The sequence below is a fragment of the Epinephelus lanceolatus genome, chromosome 12, assembly GCF_041903045.1.
Source record: "Epinephelus lanceolatus isolate andai-2023 chromosome 12, ASM4190304v1, whole genome shotgun sequence".
NCBI classification, from domain to species: Eukaryota; Metazoa; Chordata; class Actinopteri; order Perciformes; family Serranidae; genus Epinephelus; species Epinephelus lanceolatus.
The window spans coordinates 34240233-34263125 of record NC_135745.1 but is presented as its reverse complement, the minus strand read 5'-3'; the positions used below and the strand labels follow the sequence as shown (position 1 = coordinate 34263125).

The 22893-nt window shown below is 40.6% G+C and overlaps 1 protein-coding gene across 1 annotated transcript in view; it reads left to right on the top strand.

Annotated features, from left to right (window-relative positions):
* eif2b3 (eukaryotic translation initiation factor 2B, subunit 3 gamma) overlaps positions 1 to 8825 on the top strand; it is a 51764-nt gene extending 42939 nt beyond the window's left edge. The window contains exons 11-12 of the mRNA XM_033649586.2: positions 1944 to 2047; positions 8598 to 8825. Coding sequence (XP_033505477.1) covers positions 1944 to 2047; positions 8598 to 8650 — 157 coding nt within the window. The 3' untranslated portion in view covers positions 8651 to 8825. The remainder of the gene's footprint in view (positions 1 to 1943; positions 2048 to 8597) is intronic.
* Positions 8826 to 22893: the final 14068 nt, after the last annotated feature.

Here is a 22893-nt window from a genome sequence, read left to right as displayed (position 1 = left end):
TCCATTTCCATCACATCAGGCACCACGCATCCACATTCAGCACGAATATCGCCTCGGCAGGCAAAGGCCACTCATGTTTGACTGTGTCTCTAGACTGTATTATTGTTTAAGCTAGGTGTACCTAATAAACTGGCATGTGAGTAATATTATCACAATCTAGAGTTTTAAACTTCGATACTGATATATCAATTCTGAATATTTGAAATGGTTTCAATTCTCATTTTCCGCAGTATTGATCCACAGTTACACAAAGCTGCGCTTTCTTGCTCTTTTGTATTATCATTTACTACAATTATTCTGCTGTTCTCTGCTACTAAACATGAACAGAAAACTTCTCATTGATATGTTTTAGCCTTGTTACATTTATCTTTTAATAAAAATTAAAAATGTTATGCTGTTAATGTTAGTTGTCCCTATGGAAATGACAGTATCATGAAAACGTTTGATATTATACTTTTATAAAACGTAGTTCTCAATACCTCTTTTAATGCCATGACAAAAAGAAAGAAAGTCCTAAGCACACAAAATAGGATCATTTTTTCTTTTGCTTGTGGCTCTGCCTCTAGTCAGAGAGAAAGCTGTAAAAGTCACAGGTTCAGAACCAGTTGATTGTCTTCCCCATTGTTTCATCTGTGCAGACTTGGGTTAAAAATCAGACTCTAAATTTTTTTTTTTTTTTTTTTTTTTTTAAACTACTTTCAGTATTTTTGAATGTGTAATTAACAGTGGTCGAATGGTTTAAAACGCATCGTAAAAGCATCAAGGTATCGATACCTTTGGCAGCCGTGCATGTAAGTGTATACAGTATATAATATAGCCTTTAGAACAGCAGTTCCCAATCCTTTTGACTTCTGATGCCTTAAAATAAGCAATATCTTCTTGTACCTCACATCACTGCTTATGGCCTTAATGTGGAAGTGAGTTATGAGCATCTCCACCAGTAGGTGATTTTCCCCTCTCAGAGTGTTTCATTTGAAGTCCTAAAGAGGCATTAACGATTCCACAGAAAAAGTTGCAAAAAATAAACTTTATACACATGTGATGGAAACATTCTTTTTTCTTTCTATTCCCTTTTATTATCTTGTGACCCCTCAGGTTTATGTTGGGACCCCATGGCTAGTCCTGGCTTGAGTTTGACTTGATTCACACTTTAATAGATACTTGACAAAATCAAAAAAAGACCTGGAACTCGACCTGAACTTGTGACTAGATCTCAAGCCTTTTCACCTGAAAATACTCAATACCTTTCCCCAGGGCAAAAGAACAACTTTATTTAAAAAGCTTGAAATGAATCTTTTTATTCCATTAAGACATAAAACATGCAACATCATACAATATCATTTTAAAGGGAGAAAAGGTTTACAGAAAGTGTCTTCGAAACTTGGGTAGAGAAAGTTATTGATGTTTTTTACAATATAAGATGAGTTATATGCAGCAAAACAGGACAGAAAGAAACTTAGTGCTGTTGTGGTTATTAATGATAATAATGATAATACATTTTATTTATAGATTGCTTTTCATAGTACTCAGACACTTAACATCATGAAATACAATGCAGTAAAATCCACAAATCATTCACACATTGATAGGGTTATATGCTATAAAAGTGCAATGTCGGTATACTTTTTTATGACTAGTTGCAGTCACACTTATTTTGACAAACTTGTTTGAACAAACAGATAATCATTTTAAAAAGCATTGGTGATTTTTGTGAAGTTAATATATTTTTACACTGATGTTTAAATGGCATTGTATTTGGGGATGAGCGCATTTTGACTTGATTGGAACTCAAAAATCAAAGTTAAGGACTTTGGACTTGCGACTTGTGTGCAAAGATTAGTGACTGGCAAAAACAATGACTTCTTTCCACTTATGTTGGGTATCATTGCTGTCAAAACTATCGGAGGAATATGATTAATGTTATTTGTGTGTGCTGTTTCCAGGTGTAATATCCAGGGCAGCGTGATCTGCAGCAACGCTGTCATCAGCCGAGGAGCAGACCTCAAGTACTGCCTGGTGGGGAACGGACAACGGATCGAACCAGAGGGTGAGGAGCATAAATACACACACAAAATAACGGCCCCAAGATATTTAATTCAGCTAATTTCTCCTCACAGTAATTGGCAGCACACGATGCCTTGCTCAACAACCTCTCTCGTTTCATTACCCAGGGAAGCTTAAAGTACATTTTAGGCATTTGAATGTGGCAACACAAATAAAATCCACTGGATACTGAAGGAAAGTACAGAATAAACAAAGTAACACCTTCCATTATCACACCATTTAGGACAAAAACGTAACAAATGAACGCTATCTGTTAAAGCCCCTGGCACTTCTCCTTGGCTGACTCAGTTAAGGTGTTAATGTATGTGTGTGGTATCTGTGTGTAAGTGCCAAGTGTTGAAGCCAACTAGGAAAGTTTCTTAATTCTGAAGTCTGTGTGATAGAGAGATTTGTCAGAGATTTTTTTTTTTTAATTTCCTTAATCCTCTTGTCCCCGAAGCTAGCTGTTTGTGTGTCTGTGTGTGCGCGCGCGCATGTGTGTGTGTGTCACATTGATGGAGAGGTTAGAGAGCAGGGCCAGAACAGGACCACCCGGAATTCAACAGCAGCAGCCTCCAGCCACATCCAACACTCACACACACACACACGCACATATAGAGAAAGAGAGAACGCGCTCGGCTTCCAGACTGAGCAGCCTAATTGAGTGAACAACAGGGTGCTCTAAGTAACAACAGTGTGAAGTTGAGCTAAACTCGCTTTAAAAAATGTTTGAGACTTTTGGAGCATCCAATGAACGATCACTGCATCAAAACCGATCTCCGCTTTAGCTTTTTTTTTTTTTTTTTTGGCAAATCTTTTCCCACTGGCCAGCAATGAGCTGCTAACATTATGTTATTGAACACTGGAAACTTGGACTCCTGGTTGCATAATTGTTTTGCATACACTGTATAGCCAAATTTCAGTCGCACAATTGCAAAGTTCCAAACTGTGTCTGTGATGGACAGAATATCTCTATTACTGTTGGTGTCACATGGAGATGTCGCTCTCACACACTCTTGTTTTCATTGTAGATTTTTTCTTTGATTATTGTTTCATTGAATGCCATTTTAATAGACATTTTAAAAAGGATCTACTGTATATAGTCAAATGAAATTTATTTTTCAAATAACCCCAAACCGCAAGTGTTTCCTCAGAGGGCTTCACAGTATGTACAACATACAGCAGTCTCTTATTCTCAATGTGGATTCAGGAAACAAAACGGGGAAGAAACCCCAGAAAGAGCAACAGAAGAATGACCCCTCTTCCAGGCCTAGAGAGTAGATATAACCATGCAGGTTCCTGAATCACCGAGTTGTTCATAATTATAGAAATTTGGCGCATTAACTTTTTGGCACATGCGGACACATGTGGTGGATATCAAACTCCATTTCATCCTGAACAGAGTAAGAGGGAAGTAAAAACAAACCTAAAAGATTTTTTCCTCTTTTTTTTATAATCTTGGATCACAGGCGAGCCTGTATGGCCAGCCTGGTTTTACTCCCCTGGGCTAAAATACACTGCTTGGGTGTGGCCCCTGTAGTCATTATGGTGATGCCGTAGGCACTGTTGGCATCTGTGTAGGACACACCGGGCTTTCCACCAACTTCAATGTAAACCCATCTTTGCCATTATTATACCCTTTTTCTAACAAAATGAGTGCATGTATGTGGGTTAACATGGGATAACTAAAGCTAAAAATAGGAGATGGAGAGCTTTCCCATTGCCGGTAGACCAAAGCCGTGAACATGGCTCTGCAGCAGACGAGTATGCCTTTCTGTGCATGTGTGGGTTTTTTTTATCTCACGTTCGACATCACCAACAGGCCAGAAAACAGGCTAGTAAACAGTAGAAAGCAGCCTGGTGCCCACTGAAAACGTTACGTCGCTTACTTCTATTTTATCTCTTATTTAAGTCTCTCAAACTCGGTGCAGACTCATATGGAATGATGTTCAAGCACTGCTTAGAAGGAAACAGAGGTTATTTTGTGACGCCTGTCATTGCATCTCACCAGCTAAGGGGCTGAAATGATCGCATCCACCTGGGTGTCATATTTATATCGCTGTCAGTCGGAGCTTAAGCAGATAAATACTCGTGACTGCTGCAGAGTAGAGCTTTAATCGGGCCCAAAAAATCTGGCCTGACCCCACCCGAGCTCATCCGTTTAACTGTAATTACGAGCCCGAGCCCGGTTTAAACCCGACATTTTTTTAAGGAGACGAACGTGGACATTGAAGGTTGACTCTCGTCTTTCTTTCCATGGCAAGCCTTCATCATGTGCCTCTTAAGTGTCGAGGTCCCCGTCTTTTTGCTGTCATATACCACCATCGTGCTGCACTTGGTACACTGGACAAAGCCGACACACACGTCACCGTCGACAACTCACGTGTGCGGCCAATGGCACCGTCAAGCCCCCCCGGGTGTGATAAGTAGTTGGTTCCAAGGATAATTTTCCGCCACAGTCTGAGGATAGTGGCTGGAAATTACAGCCTGACCCGGGTCGAGTTTGGGCTCGGGCAGACAATCTAAGCTCTACTGCAGAGTCATTTGAACCAGGAATGAATGTCGACTGTAACCTCTCCCATTCAATAAATAAGCCAGATGTTAGCGGGTGTTGTGGTTCTTTGTGCTGTGGGAAAGCGGCTTCAGACGCTCAAAACAACAGATGAAGCTGAAAGACCGTGAAAGTCCGCTCAGGTTGGGAGAGGAGGTGTATGAGTCCAACAGACATCGGACTTTGTTCCAGGAGACCAGTGTTCGAAACCAACAAACATCAATATTGGTTGCAGCTTTTGTGCCACTCAAGCTGAGTGTTTTGTAGCGATATCCGCAATCTTTTTCTAACGATGACCAAGTAGTTTCGTTGCCTCAACTTAACCACGAATGTCCTCTTACCGCTGCCCCCCTCTGCACCGAGATACAACACAAAATTGCTGCCCCTAAAAACATTTTAGTAACACGTATCTTCTGCCCAAACCACAAAATATGACAAGTAGGGATTCTTAAGTGCTATATCGTAGGCAACTGGACTTGCTTGAGTTTCTTGAAGACGTTTCGCCTCTCGTCCAAGAGGCTTCTTCAGTTTTAAAGAGGGAGAAACCATTTGCAAGTCCAGTTGCCTACAATATAGCACTTAAGATTACCATGACCTGCATGACTGAGAATCTTCACCAATATGAGACGAGTAGGGATGAGATCACGTCGGTATGGCCAGTGTCATGTGTCTGTACAGTACACCAACACTGGACAAGAGTTTCCATTGCTGTTTTTTGTCTGTAATCCTCCTCAAAACTTGCCTCAACAGTTTTTAGTAGAATCAACATTCTGCCAGTTTATCACTTAGGTAACCGAGGTTGGGTCAGATTAGATTCATCTACATAATACATTGCTCTAATGATGTACCTGCTCTCCTGTTCACTTTATGTTGGATTGTAAGAAAGCACAGGATTGTCTCTCGCCACTAATCTAGCTGTCTGACCATAGGCTGCGAAAGACATTACACACCCAGTCCACTGTTAAAGCTGTTGCAGCCATGGACCACCCTGCTAGTTAGCCACACACACACACATACACACACACACACACACACAATTACAGATACAGGTCTGTCAGGTGTTGATATTTAAAAGATACATACCTCTCCTTTGGCTGCTTCAATAAATACACACACATACATGCATTAAAACATGCATACATTGTAGATACATACACACCGTCTCTCCTTTTCTTCTTGCTGTGTCTTGAAGATGACACTGTTCTTATCTAATGGTGCATTATGATTACATTTAACTATTCAACTATATTTGGTTAGAATATGTGCCTACAGCATACGACTCATTTCTCTCCTTTATTTGTTGATTCAGGTCAGAGTTAGAGCTGTGTATTATCATTGGCTCAGCAGGAGGAATATGTAATTATATAATCTTAATACATTTAAACATTATATAAGTTACCGATGAATCAACAGGCCCGAGTTGAGTTTCTTTCCCTCTCCTTCCCTCTCCTTACCCTCCCATGCTCCATTTGTCCTCCCCCTCCACACGGCAGAGGATAAACTCGTTCTGAGCAGCAGATTCCTTCACACTAAAACCTGCCTGTGTGGATGGAACATTACTCTCTGCCACCGTTTGCTTTGGATCAGTACCGATGCTTGGAGATGGAGGGATGGAGGGAGGAGCAGCGGCAGCTCTCCTCATGCTGAACTAGCTCTGGGTTGAGAGTGATAGCGAGAAGAGGCTGGCTGACTCACTTTCAAGCATCATCTATTTCTTTCTGTGAGGTTCAGGTAGCGGTCAGGGTGACCTCAGTCTTACCACACTGAAGGTTCTGGGACTGATTTCAAATATATTATAGCACCATACACTGGGTTTGCGTGCTATAAGCCATTAACTATAAACTGCATATCTGCCTGGCAGCCATTGTTGTCCAGTCATTTCAGTATGGCATCAAAATGAATATGTAGAAAGTACTTAATGGGTATCTCATCAGAGTGTGCAGGATTTAGGGGCATCTATCGGCAGAAATTTCATATAATATTCACAACTATGTTTTCACTCGTTTCTAATCACCTGAAACTAAGACCCATGTTTTCATTACCTTAGAATGAGTCGTTTATATCTACATTTGGAGCGGCTTCTCTTCCCACAGTGTCTGCCATGTTGTTTCTACAGTAGCCAAGAACGTACAAATTAAACACGATCTCTAGATAGGGCCATTCGTGTTTTCGCCTCGGCCACTGTTGTTCTCCTGCATGCTTAGCACACGGGAGTAGTTTCAGTTTGTCGACCCTACACACCGAACCTGCGAATAAAAAGTCAGGTTATCTGAGTCCTGTAATAAAGTTGCGAACAAAGGACTAATAAAAAAAACTTGAGGAAACTCAGACAAGAGTTGACAGTCACCTGCCAAGTAACATTTTTTAATGCCTGAAAGTGCCAAGTTTTTCAAGATACAAGTGCAAGGCCGTATCCAGTAATGGGTGGCATGTCGTCAAGATGTACATAGTGAAAAATTATATTTATTTATTGTGTTTATGACCATATATATATTCTAAGAAACACTGTATTTAAACTAAACGTTTTAGTATCTACTAATGGCTAAAATGGACTTGTGTTTATTAGTAGTAGGACATGATTAAATCTCCTGTTGGCTAAGGTAGCAATAGGATAATCTTCTCCACAACATGTTTGTCCACTGTATGAGCTGTCACTTGATATTTGATGAGTTTTTGCAGCGATTTATAAAGCTGAAGGGTCTTACAGATTTCTTAACTGCCAGAGAAACTGGCAACTAGAAACTGTGGATTTCAGTATAAGCATAAGAATCAGCAGAACATTATCTGCCATTGATGTAGGCGTGTCACAATACCAGAAGTTTAGTAGTGATATCAGTTCCAGTGAAACTCCACCATTCTTGATACCCAATAAATCCCATGTACTTAAACATGCATTCCTTTAATAAAAACACTTGAATTAAATCACATTTAAATTTAATTATCAATCCCTGATGGCCCACCTCAAACGCAAAGTACCTGTCTGAGTGGGATCATGTGATTTTGTGGGTGAGAAAACACATCAGAATAGCCTGTAGCAGTGGTTCCCAAATGATTCAGCCACGGGGTCCAGATTTCTCCTCAATCATTAGTTCAAGGTCCATGCAGTTTAATATATTCAGCATCATACTTACATTTGGCCACGTCGTCGAGCTAGTTTGCTGTCTCTGTCAAGTAGCTGTCCATTATTCACTCACTCTACAGCAGGAAACAGCACTTCAAAGTTAAAGTTTGTGCCGGAAATTCACTGTATTTCAAAATAAAATGTGTTTTTTTTTTACAAACTCCATTCAGAACGGACCCGCAACCCACTTTCAGACCACGAACCACCAGTTGGGAACCACTGGTTTTACAGTATATTAACATATTTCTCCTCCATTGTTGTTTTTGTTCAGCACTAGTACATGTAAGATGTGACAGTTGGTCTTTGTCGTAGGCTGTTTGTCCTGCCCTTCTTCCACTGTGATTGGACGGCTTGGTAAAAAGTGACAGTGAGGAACGCGGCATTTTACCCAGTGTTAAACATTTTTCAATTCTTGGTGACCAGAAAAAACACCAAATGTGCAGCACTCGGTGCAGAACAGACGCTCAGTGCCTCATCACGCTGGTGTTTGTAGCATAGGGTAAATACACGGCGTTCCCATGGCAAAGAATTGAAAAAAAAAAAAAATGGTAGCCTCAGGAAAAAACACTTTTCAATGAGTGTGACTGCAACTGCACTTGTCGCTATCCTCTACATGTTCTTCTGTGCTAGTAGGAATTCCTCTTCTTCCTTTATCATTTAAAGGCAAACAAGTACACTCATAAGCGTATATGCTGCCCTGATCTGGAAGTATTGCATCCCTGGGACCCAAGATGCTGGAAAAAAACGAGTGCCATCAGAATTTTGGCACCGCATTGTTAAAGAAGTATCAGTTCTTGTGATGTCCCCACTTTAAAGTAATATTTTCTTTTCTGTGTATATTTATATAATAAGTATATATATAAGTTTCTCTCTCTTCCTCAGCTGAGAGGACCAACGAGGTCATCGTTGGAACGGACCAGCTGATGGAGATCTAAGGGATAGAGTGGCATCCCCTCATTAACCAATCAGAGAGCATCACAACACAGACAACGGCTTATTCATCGGCTGACTGACCAACGAGAAGCCTGGATGCTGCCTGACAGTTGAACACTCTCCTCTCACAGGCTTTTTTGTACATTGTGTCCAAATAAAGACAAGTGCTGAAATCCATGACTCAGCATGTTGGTGTTTTTGTTTATTTTTTAATCTTAAATAAACTTTAGTGTCTTAGAGCTTTGAGAAAATATGTGAAGTTGCACACTGGAAAAAATGGAGGTGTCCTGTTCAGCGGGAACAGTTTGACTGTCAGTTTCAGGTAGATCTTTGTAGTTGTTTTGCCACACTAGTCGTTATCAGACTGTTACTTATCTCCTGTAATGGCAGGACTCAATTACTCAATTCACCCTGTGAGAGAGGGAGGGGACCTGTACACGTTTGAATGTGCATGGGTGTTCATGTGCACACTGTGCAGCTGTAGAGACCAGAGATGGAGGAAAGAGCAGTGGGAGGGGTGACCACAATGGCGTGGGGGTTAAGTTTATTTGTACACAAAAATGGTGTATGTGTAGGCCCCGGACCACCCAGCTTGATCCTGTATCAGTTAACACCGACACCCCACCCTCACACACACCCACACAAACACAGCAGAGGAGGAAGCTGACTCGCGCCTGACACTTTTCGCTCTTTTTTCTCCTCTTCTTTCCCTCTGTGCTCCCTTTGCTGTCACAGGATTTATTGCATTCCTTCGGCAGAGCATTTCTTAAATTACAGGTTTGAAGTTCCTGAGTCACGAAAGAAGAAGATGAGGACAGGGATGTCTGTCTGTGTGTGTGTGTGTGTGTGTGTGTGTGTGTGTGTGTGTGTGTGTGTGTCAGTCATTTGCTGTCCTCTGTTTCCTATTGTGTCTGCGGCCTTGCAGGAGTCATTTAGACTGTCTCTTGTGGCCTGATTATGTGATGTAGCTGTGTGTGTGAGAGAGACGGAGAGATTATGATGTCTCGTCTTCCATCTCTACTGTCCATTAGATGGGCTTATTAGCCTGTCGGTTAGACGGACATGTTTTTATGATTACTGTGTAAAAAATGAATATCACTGATGTGGCTTGGTATGGTTCATTTATACCATATATTGTTTATATTAATGTTCAGTATGCTGCACTAAAACTGTAATAGTGCTGGATATAGAATAAATAATAGTCACAAACTCATAAATGTTTTATCCGCAGTCTGCAGCACAGTTGAAAGTATGACTTTGTTGATAATTCTTAAAGTATGCTGGATTTTGCTCAATGTAAAGCAGAAATCTGACACATTTTCACCCTGTTTAAAAGGTCTCTATGGGAAATCCACAACGTATGAGCTGTCTTCACATGGTGCTCAACATGGAGGTGCCTGAGCCAGCAGCTGGCAGGTAACTGTGCTAACTCCACAAACAGCACTACACAACAGCAACAATGCTGACAGAGGTAACGGCCTTTACCAGGGGGGAACCACAGGTTGGGCGTTGCATTTACACAAAAACAGCATCTTGACATTAGGGTTGGCTGCGCTATGAGCACACTGCAAAGCCTCTGCAATCAGCCAGCCAGTTTGGATTACAACACACACACAGGCAGCATGACTTCATTGTCTCAAGATGCCGGTTACTCCGCTATATCTTTACACAGCAAACAGTGTTTTGCTGCAGTGTTAATGCTCTGAAAATCATATACAGAACATTAAAGGGGCAATTTATTATTTAGAAAAACACTTTTACTTTTTGTGTATAGAGCAGACACACTCTTATTGATTTTACACATCAAGATTAGTTTACCCATATCTGTGAAACAGCTGTATAATGTCTTCTGTTGCTCTGGAGGGACTTCCTGGAGTCAGAGAATATAACCTTGATGATGTCTAAAGGGTTATTTTGACATGGGATCCCAAACTGAAATATTTTAACAGAAATCCTGAGTTAAAGTTGCCTTATTGGAAATGTAGTATTCAACCTTTTTCAACCCACTTTCCTACAAAGTACGTTTATCAATGTATGAGTGTGTTGTTGATGTACACTATTTCCCCACAGCATGCATGAAGCCAAATAAGTTCAACTTCCCGGGTATGAAATTATCCGAATCTTCCACATCATCAGGCCCATAGAGCAAACAAGACTTTCACGAGTCGAGTGGCTAACTTCCTCTTTAGCCCTCCACTAACTTGAATGGGGGATAAAATATTTAATCGTGCAGCTCAGATCAAATCCCAATAGTGAATTTCTCAAGGGTTGTGATGCTCAACAACAATTTATCCACTGATTTACAAACACCTTTTTCAAAATGAGAGTCTATGAGAAAAGTCTTTTTGGACCTAATTACATCTCGTGACAGGAGGGGCATCATCATGGGGGTAAAAGTCAGACTGGTTACCTAGGGCCCCAATTGGTGCAATAACTAAATTAAAATTGGCTTAAAAAAAGGAGGAGAAGTGGAAGCTGTCTAAGTCCCCCACCCCTTAGAGGTTCAAAACGATTTTGTCTGCCCCTGCAGTTGGATTTGCGGGTCAGCCCACAGAGACTGCTCATGCATAGGGCCCAGACTTTGGTGCTACGCCCCTGCATGACAGACCCAGGAGTTGTAATTCCACAGTTTGGCCATTATGTCAAATCTATGTGTCAAATTGGCTTCAAAGCCCGATGCTGTTCCTGGGGACCTTACAACATTTAGATTGTGTGTGGTGGTGGGACCCAATCCAAAAATCTTGGAAAGCAAAACAAAAAATGTTTAGAGAGATATTTCACTATGTTTAATTGGCAGAGATGTGCGCTTGTTATCATCTCCTAAAAAATGTGAAAGTTTTGTATACTTACGGCTTGAACAGTGACAGTGAATACATAGGATAAATCTGGATAATAGCTAGTAGTCTGTCTGCACAATGGAGTGCAAACCAAGAAGTCACACTTTAATTTGACTGGTTTCCTGACAAGAATACATTCCATAAATGTGGGTCCCAGGCTGAAAAGTTGACTGCTAAATAAACAACGTATTCTTTATGTGGCCCCACCACTGAATTGTCTTCTCACAGTGTTTACTCTAGATGTGGCTTCAGCTGACGGATTGAAATACTTCTCTGTGCAGTACTTTTCCATGACCCTTGTTTTACCTGTGTTTGCTTATCTGTTGCATTCCTCCCATTTCATTCACATTATGTATGTCTGTATTTTTTCTTTGCATTATCACTTAGTCACTTCTATCAATTTATATGTCATAATTTTCTTCAGACAACAAGAGAGTCGGGGCGATAAAGTGAAAGACGACATTTGTCACCTCAGTTATGAGGAAAAAATGGTAAAAACCACAGTCAAGGCTCACTTTGTCCGTGCTCTTTGTCTTGGCTGTGTTAACCTTTTTAGCGGTCTCACACTCTGACCTCTCTCTTCAACCACATGATGAGATCTGGCAGCCGGGTGTGTTTGGGTAGAGGTTTGTATATTTACTCAAAGACCCCAGAGTCCCCTCAATACAACGCCACCATGGCTGAGCCCGCCTTCCAGCTCATACATGTGTTTGCCGGTGTATGTGTGCAGGCTTACCTGTGTGTGACTATTGTTAATCCTCTGTCACACAAACTAATCAATGCTGTCTCACACCCTTTGAGTGAATGCATGCATGCATGCATGCGTGTGTGTGCACACATGCGTACACAAATGTGCATGTTTGCTTTGCAAATCTGGAGATCAGATGTCAGGCCGCAGATCATATATCAGGCTGTCTGTCGCTCTTTGGTTTCGTAGTCTTGTGGAATTTTCTGACATCTCTACAAAAGATTTTCATCTGATTATGCATCCCAAACAAATCCGGAGAGAAGAGAAGTGATCTGTAAAATAAAACATTTTTATGCACAGATTATCATCAGTTACCCGTTTTGCTGGCGGCACATTTGCCCGCAAAATTTGTTTTAACAAGGATGAAATCTAGCATGTTAAGAAATGAAGATGCTCTCACACATCTGCAGTGACATATAAAAAAACTGGCGTCTTTTATTTTGTGGCAAATTATGAGCTCTAAGCTCTGTGTCTGTTGCAATGTCTTTGCACAATGTGTAGTTTCTTGTGTGTGTGCGCAGAGGGAATCATTAAGACATCACTTTTTTAGGACATTAATGTCATAGAAGTTGACAGAAGTCTGGAGATTGAAAGGCTTGTTCACATCCGAGTTTTTTACAAGTCTGGGAAGAAACCCAAAGTGGGTTGGGGAAAATTCCAATGGGTGTCAACTTTGGCGCTTTTCAAGATAAATGCGTTGTATGACACTTGTGGACGTGATATCTTGACACTGTCTCATGTCTCACATGTATACCTCCAGAACAGCTTTCTTAATCTAATACAGCTGGTTGGTTAGTAATTGAAAGGGTCGGGTTCCCCAAAACACAATAAGCATATTTTCCCACTTATAAGAAGTGGTGTCTGACCATGAAGAATTTGGTTTTATGGGCCACTGTTCTAAGCTATTGGCCTCAGCCTCCACTAGAATACAATGAAAGTGAATGGAATTTTGTCTGTGCTGCACAAAGTACTTAAAAATTACAAAATTTAGCGGCCATGTGTTTTTCAATAAACAATTTTCCAGTTACTCGGGATATTCCAAAGATCCAAATGTCTGGCATTAGTTTTTATTGGAACTCCTTTCTACTGAGGAAGAAGCTGTGATGAAAACTGTCCAAAATAAAGTCTGTGGATTATCTAGAAAGAGTTTGATAAAGTTGGGGAGGAAATGTTTGGACTTCCTCAACTTTGATTTATAATGTGAGATGTCAGCTAAGCAACAACAGCATAACGCCGTTTAGGATCAGAAAATGTGCAACCAAATAGTTTGGCCTGTGTTTCTTTCGCTTTTTCCAGTTGGATAAAACAAGCAAGATTATCTCCTTACAGCTACGTCTCTATGGTGGGTCGGTCATTACAGACTCAACCTTTGCATTGAGTTAATTAAAGGGACAGTCAAAAATACATACTTTTCCTGTTAACTGTAGCGCTATTTTTTATTAATCTAGACTGTTTTGGTGTTAGTTTGTGTGTAAAAATCCCATTTCTTTGAATGTTGACATTCCATGCAGTTAGTTTCACTTCACCAGCAGCGTTTGAGCCACTGATTGTAGGTGTTTCTACCTACTCATCCCTTTTTTCCCAGCAACTTTTGTGCCACCAAATGTGAAGCAATGGGCGTTAGTTTTTGGGATAATGGGCTATTGGAGAAATGGGCGTTTGATCCAGTGGGACATTTTTCAAATTAACAGGGCTTTGGAATTTTAGGAAGTCAGAACAATGGGCAGTCCCCAACATTAATGGTGTCCTCCTCAGCTGAGCTGTAATGTTAGCTAGCTCAGTGGTGCTAGGTGAACTAGCAGTAGATGCCAACACATTCTTGATCTGACCTCATCACATACTGAAATTTGGTCATGGACCTTCCACGTCCAGATACAATGTGAAAGGTACCCTGGGTGCGTTGGTTGTTGATGTTCTGACATGCCGTGTCAAGTTATGCCTGTTTCGTGTTTTGTCTTCTTACAAAATACACTTTCGTTTTCACAGGACATTTACCGTTAACAAACAGTCTCTTTTAAAATCAATGCGCTACGTCAGTACTCCACAACTAATGCATGTGGTTAGGTTTAGGAAAAAAGAACAGGGTTTGTCTCTCCCGGGTGAAAGTCAGTGTTTGTTGGACCCATCCACCACCAATCCCACCCACCTTACTCGGACTTTTGCCGCCTTAACTTTCATTCTTATCCCACTGTATTTCCCCGACACCGTCGAGCGCCATTGAACTATGATGGCAACCGGCCACGTATCATGCCAACATTAAAAGACGGCTTTCTTTCCTCAGTGTCTGATGCTGCAAGTCACTGCCTTAGCACCTGATTTCGACGACTTCGTAGTGAGACCAGGTTGTAGATGCACACTTCCATCTGTGCAGTGATATGGTTGGTGGGTGCAGTTTGGTAGCAAGGTCCTTGGATTATCTTAAGTGACCGGGTGATGATATCTGAAAAGAGACATTGCTGTTGAGTTTTTCAAATGTGTTTTTTTGGCGCTTTAAGCACCACAAGCCGAGTGCCATCTAGTTTCATTATATTCGAAAGAAGGCAGACATATCTATGGCCGATATCTCCAACACTCTGCAACTCACACCAAAACAATTTTGATAAATGGCACTACAGATAAGAGGAAAAAATATGTTTTTTTAATTGGGAGTGAACTGTCCTTTTACTATTTTAACAGAGATCCCAAAAGACACCAAATGTCTCATGTTGGAATTTGGAGGACTGACATGAGACTCTCGATCTGTGTGGAATTAGATGGTTTTAACAACGTTCAAAGCTGGATAAGGGGAAACAAATGGGGAAAAATGTGTTTTAAGGGCTAAGACGTGTACGTGTTGAGTGACTTCACACATGCTGGTCTCTGCTTTTGCTTCTGCTGAACCCTGAGGGGTGAAATAGAAAATAAAGACCCAAAGCCTTAGATAGATGTGTTGGATGGATGGTGGAGACAAATGTGCGATACATAGACATCCCCAGATGCACAGAGAGGTGGGGTGGAGTCTGGGCTCTGGGTTGGGGGGTCGGTTGAGTAGCTGGGTGGCTTCATGGCTTGAGGGCTGATCGTGGGTGAGCAACAGAGAGACAGAGAGAAGGGAGCGAGCGAGTGGGCCACCCAAGTGGCAGTCAGTCAGAAACCTGTGTGTGTTTGCTGCTGACCCCTACACATTAGCACAACACTTCCTCAATTTGTCTTCTGTGTTCTCCGGCCACAAATGAATTTCCTCCCTCCCTTTTTTTCTCCACACACTACCTTTCAAGATGCTACACCCCCAAACACACACACACACACACACACACACACACACACACACACACCACCCCATCTCTAACTTAAACATCTGAATACATGCACACACAAACACTCTTTTTACAAGCTTTAGAGATACAACAGTTGCTTATGTTGCTTGGCCAACAAAGAGTGTGTGTGGAGACACAGATCCCATGTATGGGATAACAACCTCAGTGACATGCCTTACACACACACTAAGCCAGATATCCCTGTCTGTCACTGCGGAGGCCCCCAGCTAATTAACTAAACATTGACTGGGTGGTTGATTGGGATCACGTCTTAAATTGCTTTGCAGTAAAATCACAGGAAGACGAAAAAGACCGACCTCCTTTACACCCTCAGGTGACCTTTTCTCTCTAATCTTATTAGTTGGAATGTTTATAACAGCTACAGCTGAAACTGCAAACAGATTGGCTGTTACAAATCATTAAAATAAACATTTTGTCTGTCTCAAATCTGCAATTATGTTCCCTTTTTTGCGCTTTAATTTTACAACAAACACTCCCCCTTTAAATCACTTTAATCAGTTCAATTTAACACCAAAGCTACTGAGCTTAACAGATACAGGAAATGTTTAAACCACAGATTTTGTTTTATAAAGAGATAAAAATGGTTGAAAAAAGTTCCTGTATGATAGAAATGTTTATTTCACCTTTACAGCTTTGTCAAAAATGTGTCTAAATATCGGCAGCTGTATGTTGCCTCAAAGAGGAGCTTTACTGAAAGGCTCACAATTGTGTGAATCTCTTTTTGAAAAGCGATACCGTTTCAGCCTATGTTTGCTCACATATACTTACATATGCACACACACAGTCGTGTGTTTCTGTGCTTTCTTTTAAAGCTACAGGTCTGAGTTTGCATTACCACCTGCTAGCCGCGTCTGACAATACCTCTGTTACAACCGCACAAACAAAGACTTAAAGAAAAGTGTGTTTCTCTGTCTCTCTCTGTGTTTTGTGTGTTTTTCCCCCAGAAAGGCAACCATTCATTACGATGACAAAGGGGTAAAGAAATGCATTATCATAATTAATCTTGTGTGAGACTGTGGGTGGCAGCTCTGACTCTGCTCTGAGACTGACAGAGGTGCTCAGTGCAGAGAGGGTCTCTCCGCTACCGGGCAACTTTTTGCTTTTTTGCTGATATCTGAGAAACATAATTATAGACTGGTGAAAAAAAAAAAGAAAAGAAAAGAAAACTCTTACGGGTTTTCCCAACAATATGCAAGATGACTCTTTAAATCAAACACACCAAAATGAAAATGTTTCATGACTGAAAAAGTACAAAGGTTTCGGTTCACGTAGAATATGGTGGATATCGTTTCCCATCATGAAATCACACAGCTCTTTGTGTGTTTTTTCAAACAGCTTTATTTGTCTAGTCAGCCGGCGTGTAGCCAAATATTCTGTTTGGTTATCGTGAAAATGATTTGTTCATTTGGATAAGACTTGACCTGAAATGTGTTTGTGATTTGTTCTCTCTCTCTCTTTTTTTTTTTTATTCCAGGGATTTTTTTGTTACAACCCAGTCTTTTTTTTAAGAGCTAGATGTGATGCTCTTTAGTTTGATGCTTTAAAGTGGTTTGCATAATGGAATTACTGTAAATTGCCCTCACACATAGATAAGTATACACAGGGTGTAATGAGAGGGTAGAAAAATTATTATCATCACACCACCTCAATCGCCTTCAGATTGCTCAGAGATTGTATAATGTGTAGGGTCTTTATCTTTATTCTAGACCTGCATCAAAAATCATTCATTTACACTTTTTTTTTAGATTTTAGGGGCCAGACTAGTTTTCAACATAAAAGTCTAGACCACACTTTATTTTAGGGAGTAAAAGCTTTGCATTGCTTGTTGAGGCTTCAAAGCTTTAAGTCTCAATATATTTAGACAATCACAGGCAAGTGTGGATAATATATCTTGACTATATAATCTCAACATGTTTCTTTTATTATGTGCAATAGCTTTTTAGGGTAATATCTATCAAGAAACTGGACATATGAAGACACACTGATATCTGTTCAATAAGACATAAAGGACTGTCATTAAAACGGGACAGTAGAAGGATTTAAAAGATAACCACTTCTGCTAATGTAATATACTTTTAAAGTCAAAGTTTGGTGTTCACCTCTCTTCGTAAATATGGACAGTGCAAGCAGTTGCACTGGGGCCCCTGGGGTGGAGGGGCTCGTAGAGAGCGCGGGCCCTTGCAAGTGATTCAGATTGCCACCTTGGAAATACTGTGTACCTGTCTTCAAAGATACGTGATAAGAAAAAGACTATTATTCATTTAAAAATGGTGCCATTTGCTTTAAGTGTCGTCAAAAAAGGCAAACCCATCTGCATCATGGTTTTATGTTTATTTTTTTAAATAGTCAGTAGCTATCTAAAAACTACATATGCTTTTTCTGTACAAGCTATAAAACAAAAAAATACACTATAAAAACTATTCGATTAAATTATTATTTTTTTTACTTTCTTTGATATTTTTGTCAGATATGCAGTGATGATTGCTGGGTAATATGCATGTTGATGTTGTCCAATATCAAGTCTCTATTTATGTCAAAACAATACATGCATGATGGCGTGCATTAGGGCCCGTCGTATCTTCCTTACGCCCCTGGTACATGGAACATAAATAGTCAACATATGGTTACACAAACATATACTGAATTACAGACATTCTTGTTTCCAGTTACTCCATATTTAATCAAATTAAAGCTACAGTTGGTTACTTTAATTAAACTAACTTTTTTTATATTTGCTGAAACTGTCACCACACAGCACTGAACAGTCCCTCCAGAAATTTGTGGGCTGTTTTTTGGATTGTTGCTGCCTGACATGCCTGATTTCATGGCAGCTTTTCTTAAAAAATGTGGCGCTTGTTGCAACATTTACAGGCATTTTTGATATGAATGATATTGCAGGGGTAGGTGAAAACTGCAAAAATTGTTGTGACACTGTCTTGGATTTGGAGCATATTGTGGGTATTTGTAATGGTGGACAGCAGCAACAGATGATCGCCGCCAATCAGCTCTTGCTGCCATTCGACGCAGCGCTGAAGGACCGTGTCCGCAAGCTGCTCCTCTGCCTGGTTATCATGACCTAACACAACACAACATGATCTCATCCTTACTAGTCATATTTTGCCGCTCGCAGCAGCAGTTAATATCCGACACTAACCTGTTAATCTCACGCTGACACTGAAACGGCTAGACTCTGTCATTAATCGTTTTAATAACAATTGGGTAACGTTAGCTGTGTGATGCTAACAGTTAGCCCTGTCACTGTGTTTGTGTTACTCATGATAAACAGAGAGAAAGAAAGAGAGAGGCTTAGCGAACCAAGTTGTAGTGATGGGACATAATTGCAAGGTCACACAGAATTGATGGGGATTGGCTGAATTTGCGTTAATATTTGGTGATTGCATCATCACAACATCCTGGAGGGATTATAAAATGAGACAGGTAATCTCGTCTCGTCTCTCGTCTCATCTCTTCGTCCTCCGCTTATCCGGGTCCGGGTCGCGGGGGCAGCAGCCTCAGCAAAGAAGCCCAGACAGTCCTCTCCCCCAACAGGTAATCTGTGAAAAAAATAATATTCCTTTACCTATGTTATTGCCTTGTAACACTTCTAATGGCCTATCACGTGTGAACGAAAACAGCCAGTCAGAGCCGAGGGATCAAGAGAGTTGGTCCAGCTGGCGGGCGGTGCTTGGTACTTCGGTTGACTATTTCCAACATGGCGGCTGGATCAGAAACGTTCTTATTTTAAGGCTAGACAGTACACTAAAATATGTTTCTGAAAACATTTGAGGTGAGATATAGGCAGTAACAGAGTCTTGATGATAAACATGACCGACAACTGTGTTAGCGACTCCTCAGCTCTGATTGGTTGTTTTCAGTGTGTCCTGGTTGATTCTAGCCAATGCCATTAAAGACAGTGGGAAGAGGAGCAGGAGCATATTTTTTCCACATACTATCTCTTTCATGTACTTATTTCAGAACACAGTGACAGTTTCAGCAAATATGACACAAAGTTATCCTCATAAAAGTTACCAGCTGTAGCTTTAACTAGCTCATTTGGCATCTTGCTCCCTCTTTCTGTAAACCTTTTAATTCCTAGGAATATGTGCCTCTTCCTTGTGTTACCTCCTCAATGTTCCCCAGATACAAATCAGTGTTATATGGATATCCCAGAACGTAATTTATCGTTGTTACTTAACTTCTGCTGTGTGTCCTAGACGATTCAGACTACCACTGTTTTACTTCTAAAAAGAAATAAAAATATGTGCATACGTTTATTTTACATCTCTTTTATTCTACTCTCTCATCCATCTTTACTTACTCCTTATGAGAGAAAAAGGAGAAATGCAGTCGTGGGCAGTCTCACTGCCTCACTCTTCAATAAATAAACACTCTCTGGGCCTGAACCCTGGGCGTCTCGGCTGTTGTGCGACGGCTGAGTGCCAGAGCGGTTCCGTAGCTCTGCCTATAGCACATACAGAACCCCGGACGGACAGCCAGCCATGCATGCATGGATGAACGGATGGATGGATGGAGTCACTGGGGAGACATGAAATGGAGGAATGGAGATTGGGGGGAGGGAGAAGGAAGAAGAAAGAAGGAAGAGCAGGAGTAGAGAAGCAGATGAAAAAGGGGAAAGATGAAGGTGTTAAGAAGAAATAAAAGGAAGAGTAGAGGAGATAAAAAATGAAGGGGGGAGGGTTGGTTGGAGGGAGGGAGAGGGACCATGTGGGACACAGGACACGGAGAAGAGAAGGAGGGAGAGGGGGCCTGGGCGGTTTGTGTTTGGAGGCTGGGGCGGTGTGATGGCAGATATCTGCACAGCGCATGGTCATCTCAGATGGTTTATTTACCCAAGGCCTCCAGACCAGGCCTCGGACCTCCCTGAGTTTGTTAGGCTTGAAGGGGCCCCCTACTACACAACCCAATTCCTCACATTCCACATTAGCTCCCATTTTCAGCTGCCTGTTTCCCTCTACCACTCAACCTGACCCAACCCAGTCCAGGCAAACTATACCCAGTCCCAGCAAAGCAGAAAGAACAGGCCGGCCGGTGCCACCGTAGAAACCAGAGCAGCTTATAAGAACGTATGGTCGCCTCCATTTGGACAGATGGATGAGTAAGAATATATGTATGTACGTGTATCGTCTAACTGCTGCAGAGAGCTGTGGCGTGGTGGTAAATGAGAAGCTAACAACAGTATCTATGATCCTGCGTTCCAAATCAATAGATTGACTCATTGTGAGACATCCTGTTTAATCAAGTTATAACAGGAGATCTGAGGAGACCAGCAGAAATGCGTCTTTGATCTCTTTCAGACCTTTAAAGCTTCAAGAAGATGATCTGAAATAAAGAGTTCAAAGAAGATCGTAATGATAAAAAGAATTACGTAGATATATGACATTATGGGAGCCTTTAAATTTATTTATTACCCCAACTTCTGTGAAAGTTTTGATTATTTAGCCACCCACGGCAGCCCAGCTGATGACTTGTAGTCTCTATTCCTCACCCTGATGTCAGCAATAAATCATACTTTTAAAGCAAACGGTTACAGAACAATGTCCAGATGGGCTTTGCCATCATTTATATTGTAATGATTATGATAAGAGATGAAAGAAGAACTCATATCCCTCACTTATTTAAAAGTATACAATAAAAGAAAAAAACCCACGTGTTTTAAAGTAAAAAAAATACAGAAGTATTATCAGCAAAATGTTCTTAAAGTGTCAAAGTAAAAGTACTTGACTGCAGATATAATCTATCATCATCAGTGTATAAGTAGCATTTTATGGTAGCTGTTTGAGGCAGAGCTGATTTTAACTATTTTATTTGTTGCAGGTAATTTAATCAGCATAATCTATAACAATGCATCGTATTATATAAGCAAATTATATCTTTATCGTGTAAAATGCTAACATACAACGTCGCATATACAGCTGTAAAATAGATGTAGTAAGGTGGAGTAGAAGTAAAAGCAGAATAGCATGGGTAAAATACAAGTACCTCCAAATTATACTGCAAAGAGGGCGTGACTAAATGTACCTACTTCTCTAAATCACTGATAATTATTTGTTTTTTATTTATTTAAGACAGATCATGTTGCCGTCTAACTTTGTATGGATGCCATTTAAAACAAAGTAGAATGTGAATGTTTTGTTCATGAACATATATTCTTATTTTTTTTATCCTGACAGCCACTTTCATACAAATTTCACACACTATATTTTGCAGTGTTTCATACTAGTTTGATATGTAATAATTAAAACAGGGCATACTAGGCAAACATGTCATATATAGTGCACTAAACAGCAGTAGCATAAAAACATTTTACATGAGCATAACGTTGTATAAAATCTGTGATAGTGGCCATAATTGAGACAAAAATACATATGTTTATTAAGTTTATGCATTTTTTTCTTGCTTTATCATTTGAAATTAAATGTCTTATATCATATTTAGCTTGTGACAGACATTTTCTACTTTGTTCTGACCTTAAATTAATTGGAAAAAATGACTGACAGATTATTTGATAATGAAAATAATCATTAGTTGCAGATCTAGATGTGATCTCACAATCATTTCCATTCATTTTAGACAGTCCAATAGTATTTACAAATATGTGTTTAATCATTATCTTCTTCCTTACTTCCTTTACCTGTAGCATCATATAGATGCTGCCCCATGAGGCTGATGCCCAGCCCCTATGACAGTGACATTACTGCACATCCACGGTGTGTTTCTTGTGTCTTTGCCTCATTTAAACAGTGATGATGGATATAACGGCTCAGCAGCAAGCTGTCACATCAATTGAACGTACACGTACTGTAGCTGTCATAAACAGAATGAGCTTATAGCACCAACACCTACATTCAAATTGCTTCACTTCAGCTTCAAATTGTTTTACAGTCGCCCAAAGGGCCTCAAGTTAGCACCAGCAACCTGACAAATGTCCTGCACAGCAGCACAGGTTGGTGTTTAGGCGGAGAATGGCTGTGTAATCTGGTAAAGTGTTTGTTCCTCACCCCCATATTGTCATGAGTGGGGCCAATGGGGGCTTACATTAGCAAACCACCAAGACTCTCCTAACCTCTGTCTCTTTTTTTTCTCCAGAGATTAGAAACAATCTGGTCTGAGAACCCCCCCTTTCATTCTTTCTTTTTCTTTCATTTTCAGATGTTGTTCTTAGGTGAACTGCTCTCTGAACTCATGAAATCATGCATGGCAAGACATGGAAACGTTCCAAAAGTCTCCGCAGAGATAAGGGTGTCACACTGAACCAGGCAGCTCTGAGGTGTTGATGAAAGAGGTGCATATGTGGAGTAAGTCCTGCGATCCTTTCGGGGTAA